The following is an 8,733-nucleotide window of genomic DNA, read 5'->3' as shown; positions in this document are numbered from 1 at the left end:
TTGTGCTAGCTGCTAAGTGTGATCGATTTTGTTTAGCTATTATTTCCGGGTTTCGGGTTTTTTCTGTTGTAGTAAATAACTGGAAGCTTTGCAAACACTTCTTACTGATAGTAGCAGGTGGTACTCTAGGGGCTGTAGAACCCTCAGATTAATTTTCCAATTCACTCAGATAGTCAGATGCTCCTTGGCCTGAGCAATGTTATTGTGTGCAGTTAAACCCAGATTATTTAAGCAAGGTTGTGTGCAGTTAAACCCAGATTATTTTAGCAAGGTTATTACTGATACGAGGTTCAACTGTATTATTTCCGGGTTTCAGGTTTTTTCTGTAGTAAATAAGTGGAAGCTTTGCAACCACTTCTGACTGCCAGTAGCAGGTGGGTACTCTAGGGGCTGTAGAACCCTCAGATTGATTGTCCAATTCTTCTAACTGACAGTAGCAGCCAGCAGGTGGTACTCTAGGGGCTGTAGAACCCTCGGATTGATTGTCCAATTCACTCAGACAGTCAGATGCTCCTTGGCCTGAGCAATGTAATTGTGCAGATGATCATTCTGAGAAGGTTCAGTCACTATTTTTTTAATCTTACTATGTTGATGTTATCACTTGTTAATGCATGCGTGTTTAGTGACATTTGTAATATTAACACATGTTGATTACCAAACAAACCTACTAGTGTAACTTTTTCTTTACATTCTTCCCAGTCTGTATGTACGAAACAAAATTCATCCAAAAAATACTCAACGTAGTTGAGGATAAAATGACATGTTACTTCTTCAGTATTACATGGTCCCCTATAGGAGAAATTGGTCCTTCAGTACAGGACATCGTTTTACAGATGAGAAATTATTTCCTTGATGCGGATAAATGGCATTGCATACGTTCATGTAATCCTCCTTTCTACGTTCTTCCTGTTTCCGAGTTCCTGCAACTGAAGCAACTCTTCTTTCCCTTTTCTTCTCCTGTCGCATTCATCCCAGAAATCCTTTGTGAGGTGCAGCCCTGTTTAGGTCTCTCCGAGCAGCATTCCCCTAATTTAAATTCATGTCAAAGATATAATTTTTAAAAAGTCATAATTTATGAGAACTTTTCCTAAATTTTAAATTACATAAATAAACAAAAAAAATATATCAATCTCCGTGCATCATTAGATTATAAGACAAGAACTCCAAGCTAACTTGTAAAATAGTTGTGTTACTTTGCATGAAAATTAAACAGACTATATTTGTATCCAGTTCCACCTCTTATTAGTCTTCCTGAATCCTGAGTAAAGATTCTCTAAAAAACTTATATATGTACGTGGAACTTTGGATCAGACGATGGAAGTTATATAGAAGACTGCAGAGTAGAAACATTGAAAGCCATTACTCTGCAGGTTGTTGTGTATAAGTTACATATGCAATACACCCTTTGCATCAATACAATTGTTCCGATTGGCTGTATTTTGTAAGTTACATACACATGTACCCATTCCATTGATACAATTGTTCCGATCCCCTACTTAATTGTTCACTCTGCAAATTTTACAATCCTTACCTGACTAGACAATATAACAGTGTAAAGAAACAAGAACCTTTAACCAGGAAATTCTTATGCCACTTCAGGAAGGTACGCTTTTGCTTCTGGGGCAACTACATTAGAAGCTAATTTAAGAATAAAATGGAATTTGGAAATCGGATTACCTAAACACATGTTGATCAAGTCTGAGATTTAAGAATGACTTCAGAACAGATCAAGGCAAAGGCATGGGCGGTTTCCACTTGTTGAATTCCATTAAGTTTCTATTCACTACAGATCCATTGTGCAGCCAAAAAGTTTCAGTTGACTGGTGGAATTGCCTCACTTTCCTCTGAAGTTCCCACAAAATTCCCCTAAAGGCAGAGCAGGGTTCTGAGTCGGGAGAATACACCCACAAGCACCTGACTTCTCTTCCGCGAGTTATCATCCCCTCTATCTCTTTGTCTGGGATAAAAAACTTGTTAGGCACACCAAATTATCATGTAAAACAGAACGCACCACGCAAATCACGTCAGGGAATGTGACCTGGTATTGATTCCAAGTAGTCTAAAAGTTCACGACCTATCCGAGTGGATGGCCATTTGATCGAGATCTGAGTGTAATCGACAACATTCTGGAAAGGTAACTCCACTTGATCCGACAAGATCACTGGCACACACTCCTGTTAAAAAACAAGACTTAACCTCCCAACACGGAGTTTGCATCTACCCGTAATATCTAGATAGATAGAGAAAAAAATATGTGTGCATGTGTATATATATAGAGAGGGGGGAAGGGTGGGAGAGGAGAAAGATTGAAAGAGAGAGAAAATATGATGTATGGAAGTATATATATATAGAGAGAGGGAGGGAGCGAGGGAGGGGGAGGGGGAGGGAGAGAGAGTATGTATATATATATATATAGAGAGAGAGAGAGAGGGAGGGAGGGAGAAAATATGATGTACGTGTGTATGTGTGTGTATAGAGAGAGAGAGAGAGTATGTATGGATGTGTGTGTGTGTAGAGAGAGAGAGTGAGGGAGAGAGAGAGAGAGAGAGAGAGAGAGAGAGAGAGAGAGTATGATCTGTGTGTGTGTGTGTGTATAGAAGAGAGAGAGAGAGAGCATGATCTATGATCTATGTGTGTGTGTGTGTGTGTAGAAGAGAGAGAGAGAGAGAAAGAGAGAGAGAGAGACCACAAAAAAGGATTCGTAAAATCGAAGAGTCCAAGATGACTCGCCACGTGGAGCAAGGCAGAACTTGGCATTTCGGAGGTGCTGAAAATAATCTTTTCTACCAAGTTTGTCAGGGCCACTGAACTTCAGCTCAGGAGATTCCAACTGTTTCAGAATGCATACAATTTGAATAGAATAACTCATTAGTAGACCAAGTTCTCTAAATTGAAACCTGTAGAAGAGAATGCATGTTGCAAACAGTTTCATACCAAAAAAAAAAGTGGAGGTAAAATCATGGTGAAGGTATTCCCAAACCATATATACTCGCAAATTGTTCGGATCGATGGAAATATAGTTAAAGCTTTAAAGCAAGGCTCGATTTTGGACAATTGTCCACGTAGCACATGCAGACACATAATACATTTTACCTTTACATTTAATAATTCATAACTGTATAAAAAAACTAATTGGATAAAATAGCTGTAAACATTACAAATATACATGCAAGTCGACAGTATTAGAAAATAAGGTTGCAAATCCAAACTAAGATTAGTATAAAACATTATGAAGAACTATTTCTTTAGCTTGCATAATATTTACTTAGACGGTTCATATACTAGTACTACGTAGTGAGAATTTAGGGCAGAGAAGATGGATATAGAACTTCGGAATGTAGAGTATATTAAGGGAATTGCCACATTCGGAAAAAAAGCGAAGCCATAACTACTAATCAGTGTCCAGATATAACATTCAGCAAGGCAGTCAACCATAAAACCATGTAAGAGATCAACCTTATCTGGAAACTGCTTTGAAAGATCTATCAATTGAAGGCGACCAATTTTTCCTTGTGCCCGACCTAAGAAGTTAGCCAAATGCTTCCTCTCTGATAAAGGTAATGGTTCAACCAACCTTGCTCCCTGAGTAGTCATACCATCATCAACATTTCCGGGGATGATCAAGTCTTTCCAGGTATTAAAAGCACTTGTATCTCGCTTATCTGTTCGATCCCCCTGCATTTGCAAGGGGTGCAATATTTTATTAAACAATTGACATTTATACAATTTTTATAAACATTATCTGATCTTGTTGGTAAGAACTAAGAGTAACAAGATTAATCGCAGCCAAATTCTTGACAACAGAATCTAATGTGCATCTATAATTTACCATGTAAACAAGCTAATGCACCCCCTGCCATTAGAAGAAAAGTAAAAATTTTGGAAAATAAAGGAAAGATGAGTAAGAAGGCTCATCCAGTACCACATCTTTAAATAGGTGAAACAGAGAGCTTAAAACTTCAATGCTTTCTGGGAACAGGAAGACAGATGAACATAATGTTACTACAGTATGAACCCCTATTTCTCTTCATCCTCTCTTCATACTTCCGTTATACTTTGTCCAATTTCATACTATGCTAGATATAACATATAAAGTACTCGAGCCTAACCCTTCAGCAAAAAGATGACCCGTTATACTACAAGTTCAGACATATCATCAGAAGCCTCAGGAATTTCAGATTCTCCCAGTAACCCAATTGCTAATTATACATGTACTTCACTCGTCACAAACAGCCAGTTCAATTTTTCCAATCGGCATTAGGTTTTTATACAAGACAATTGAAGAATTTTTTTCTCTTGTTTAACAGAACAGAATTATAGTTACGAAATGGTAGAAATTAAGCACTAGTTTATGTGCAACAGCACGCAACTCTCAATCACTTCTCAGTAGCTACAACCACCTGGAATTTTTACCAACCAATAAAAGTCATTAGTTGGTTTAGCCAGCTTATAGAGGTCAGGAAATAGAACATTACATTTATCTACTTTTACAAATATATAATAAGTAGATAAAAAACTTATTTACCATGCAAATATTTAGAGTTACAAATGCATGCAAAAATTCTCACATATTATAATTAAGGCAGAATTCATACTTCCAACTTCTATATAAGTAAATATAATGAAAAAATTCAATCAGCCCAAACCTTAGTAATTTTTTTTTAAAAAAAAACAAAGAACCGGGCAATTAAAAGTCTCATCTAGGTAACTGTATCATAGATTGAAAGGGAATATGTTCTATTTTAAGTATAGACCAAGCGAACCCAACTATACTGCAAAACGCTAAAATGGTCCAAGTGCTAGAAGGTCTATCAGCTGCTTAGCTAAGCTTACTGCCTTTGGGAATACTAATGAAACTCGACAATTCCATCAACTAACACCTTCATGTAGATTAAGGACATCAATATTCCGGCTATGAAACTTAACATCAAAATGGCCACAGATGGTGCATACTGTGATTGTATAGGATAACACTGACACTCATCACTCATTGAGCGTTGCTGAGACCGACATAAACTTTACATTCCCCTAGGACAAAATTTGGAATTTACAACAACTGTACCTCAGGAGTCAGGATTATGGAGCGGTTAAGATATGTAGCCCAGGATTTGAACAAGTGAGCCCCTGCACCACTGTAACAAAAATATATATTACCACAATTTCCTATTAGGGAATTCTTTTATATTAGTAGCTTAAAAGCTATAAATATGACATTCGGAAAAATAGATTCTTAAATCTGCTATTTTCTGGAAAATTTATCTAATTACAGGCAGGTCACCTACCAGGCAACTAACTTCATGTAGGTGGAGATGCTACACAAATAATTAATAATGTCATCTTTACGTGCTTTAAACAAATCAAATATTTTTGTTATTCATGACCAAACAACTATAATCAAACTACAGAAAAGTGGCACCATCTATGAGATGAAACTCCCTTTATCCAAACAAAAGAATTGGATCTCAGACACTACCATTTGCCTAATCACTTCAGTAGTCTGAAAATGGAAAACACGAGTATTGCATTTTAAGAATTTTCACGGAATGCAAATCGATTATATAACTAATTTGAAGGTTACAAAGAAAAATACATCTTAATATTAGTGTTTCTTTAGAGAAAAATTCCTATAAATTAAACAAATTTGTCATAATATGTTTATACACACATTTTAAACAATTGTTTTCATGTTAGCATGTTAGCTAGACTCATTACTACGATCATCATCAAATCCTTCCAAGCCGCATCACAAATTTGTACCCATTTTGCAAGGAATGCAAGTGCACATCAACATAGCAAAACAGCAGTCCTGATTAAAAATTAATTGTTTATGGATAAACTTACCTTGGAAAAACAAATATGTGATTGCGACCGCCTGATAACCTGAAATATGGCATTTGACTTAAGACCTGAAAGCAGAATGTATAAAAACATTATGGAGAATCATCTTAAGGTGATTTTGTTAAGACAAATGACACTTTTCCGAGAGTTAGACAATTTTAGGACTGGTTTCATTTGCTTTGTAGGATTTTAAAATAAGAGGAAACATGGCAGTTTAAAACTCCTTATTTTAATTTGTTTAGGTTGATTTATGGTTATACAGGTCATATGAATTAGAATAATATAAATAGCATATTGTAACTTAATATACGAAACCAGTCGGTAAATGCATTGTCCACTTCTAACTTCGCTACAATTTTCATCACTCCAATCCTTGTATTCGCACATGTCACTTACTTCTATGCTTGAGTATCCATAAGTAGCTGCTAAAATATTTCTAAAATTCTGAGTTTATCCCTCAGACTTGATAATAAAAATAACATCGTAGCACAAACTATGGCTGATCAAAATTAAAAAAGCACAAGTTTATATTTGAGACTGAATCACTTTAGTCCTGTATGCTTTCTATAACTGGAAATTAATATAATATTTTCTGTCTTGTGATCTTATAATGAATAGTAACCAAAATGGAGGAGAGCACAATATAATGCACATGAAATCATGGATTACACGAACCTTCCATTTTTCTTCACTAGAGTAGGGTAAAAAATTCAACTACTCAATAGGAGACTGTCAGAGGAACAATCCAGAAAGCAAATATCAGCCCTTCTTCAATGCAAAATGACTTCAAAAATTATATTGTGGACATGGAATATTTCTCTATTTGTTTACAAACGAAACTTTCCCTCATTTAATAGTAAGTTAACTTTTTAGAAAAACAAAACAAATCCATCCTTGATATTATTCGCGAAATACAAGAAAAGTGAGCCCTTGATCCTTGGCATAGAAAGATACCCTATTTACTCTACATTACAAACTACAAAAAAGGGTTTAAATTGAGTCACATCAAATACCTTAACATAAGTCTGGTTAATCTCTTTGTCTGTTAAGCCACCTGACATGCGAACACATTTAACATAAGTCGGCACAAAGAACAAATCTGCTTCTTCTTTCTTTCTTGTCCTAAATCTTGATTGCAAAAGCAACTTGTGTATCTTCACCTGCAGTCACATTTAACCATAAAAGTAGCAAAGTGGTCACATTTAGATATAAGTAAGCTGCATAGAAATTGATGGTTAAATTGTTATACACTTAAAAAATATTGTAACAATGGATAAACCACATTGCATAGTTAGTCAAAAAGTTTATCTTAATTTTGAAATCAATTCAATATAGGCACTTAACTCTTTAAAAACAAAAATCATTTTTCCTTAAAAACATTGTGTTCTATCTTCACTGCCAGAGGCTAAATGGGACTCCAAGTCACCGAGGCATAATTTTCATTGTCAGAGGCGGAGAGGCGGAATGGGACTCCAAAGTCACCGAGGCATAATACAGTTTCCAAAGTTAGGGGGAAGTAAAATGAGATGTTTAGCAACAAGGAAGAAATATAGCAAAACAATAGGGTTAGGTTAGTTTTCAAACTACAAATTAATTAGCCTACAAACTACAAACAATTTTAGTTAATCCTACAGCCTTAGTAATATGTACATTTATCTAGTTAAGTACATTCGTATCGTAAAATCTACATCCCTCCCTTTTTTACAATTAGTGGTACAACTTGATCCTATCCGCACACACTTTTAGTTAATCCTACATCCTTAGTAACATGTACATTTATCTATTTAAGTACATTCATATCGTATATTCTACATCTCTCCCTTTTTATAATCCTACATCCTTAGTAACGTGATCTATTTAAGTACATTTGTATCATAAAATCTACAACCCTCCCTTTTTCTACATCCTTATTAACATGTACACTTATCTAATAAGGTACATTCATATCATAAAACATCCCTCCCTTTTTTAATCCTACATCCTTAGTAACATGTACACTTATCTAATGAAGTACAATTGTATCGTAATATTTACAACATTGGTATCGTAACATCTACATCCCTTTTTTACAGTTAGAAAATAAAAAATAAAAAATAATAATAATTATTATTATTATTATTAAGCCCTGACTCACTTGAGTAGCCCATTGTCCCTTAACACACATATCAGCCGATATCTTCCCATCTCGTCCATACATTAACTCTTTCAACCCCTCAATTTCATTCTCATCATACACGTAGATCTTCAACGACAGGTGGGTCCCATACCCTCTTTCAGACCATCGCGACTCGGTTTGGTATTCGTATTGCAAAGAGTTGAAAGATTGGTCTACGAGTCTGGTAATGAAGAAGGTCGTGAAGATCAGAGCTAGAGCGCTAATCTGGTGTGTGCGTGTGCACGTGGCGTTGCTGTGGGTTGTTGATGATGATCCCAACACTCTATTCTTGTTGTAGATGCTTCCCATCCCTGTTTTCAACAAAACAGCTAGACAACGAAGAAGAATAAGATCGGAGTCCAACCGTTATTGTTTTATTTGATTTTTTTATTAAATTAACCGAATTTTAATTAAAAATTATATATATAATATAATTAAAAAATAATAAAATAAATCTTTTGAACTATCGCAAATGAGGTTAATATATTTTTAAATCTGTTAATTGTATTGTTAGCAAATACCAGTGTTCTAAAAATCCCCGATTTTTAAAAAAATCCCCGATTAATCCCCGATTAATCCTTGAAAAATATTTGACCGATCTATTTTTTGAAATCCGATTAATATTTATAAATTATTTTTGAAATATATATTTCATATTAAATGAGGTAAATGTATTAATTATTATTAAAATATTTAAATATATCCGATTTTTGTTCCGATTAATCCCCGATTTGCCGGTT

General features: G+C 35.0%; 1 protein-coding gene across 2 annotated transcripts; it reads right to left on the bottom strand.

Annotated features, from left to right (window-relative positions):
- Positions 1–628: 628 nt before the first annotated feature.
- LOC141720577 (putative glucuronoxylan glucuronosyltransferase F8H) lies at positions 629–8,348 on the bottom strand. 2 transcript variants are annotated; one of them, XR_012574450.1, is made up of 9 exons: positions 7,973–8,348; positions 6,852–6,998; positions 5,842–5,906; positions 5,063–5,132; positions 3,457–3,675; positions 2,687–2,830; positions 2,039–2,174; positions 1,678–1,957; positions 629–1,026 (listed from the first exon to the last, which is right to left on the bottom strand). XR_012574450.1 is itself a non-coding variant. In XM_074523066.1 (8 exons), exons 1-8 carry the CDS (start codon positions 8,300–8,302, stop codon positions 1,728–1,730), a joined length of 1,341 nt encoding a protein of 446 aa, XP_074379167.1. In that variant the 5' UTR covers positions 8,303–8,348; the 3' UTR covers positions 1,308–1,727. The 2 variants fall into 2 exon arrangements, 1 of the variants encoding a protein (XP_074379167.1); XM_074523066.1 differs by lacking the exon at positions 629–1,026 and having other exon boundaries at positions 1,308–1,957.
- Between the last annotated feature and the right edge of the window lie 385 nt (positions 8,349–8,733).

Source organism: Apium graveolens, chromosome 4 (assembly GCF_009905375.1).
Source record: "Apium graveolens cultivar Ventura chromosome 4, ASM990537v1, whole genome shotgun sequence".
In the NCBI taxonomy this organism is placed as follows: Eukaryota; Viridiplantae; Streptophyta; class Magnoliopsida; order Apiales; family Apiaceae; genus Apium; species Apium graveolens.
Note: the sequence above shows the minus strand (reverse complement) of the source record. Positions and strands in the feature narration are given on the sequence as shown.

Coding starts and splice junctions, on each gene's coding strand:
- LOC141720577 (XM_074523066.1), bottom strand. CDS start 8,302: ATGGGAAGCATCTACAACAAGAATAGAGTGTTGGGATCATCATCAACA. Junction 5,133..5,841: donor CACATATTTGTTTTTCCAAG/GTAAGTTTATCC, acceptor TTTTTGTTACAG/TGGTGCAGGGGCTCACTTGT. Junction 2,831..3,456: donor CAAAGCAGTTTCCAGATAAG/GTTGATCTCTTA, acceptor ATTCTGAAACAG/TTGGAATCTCCTGAGCTGAA.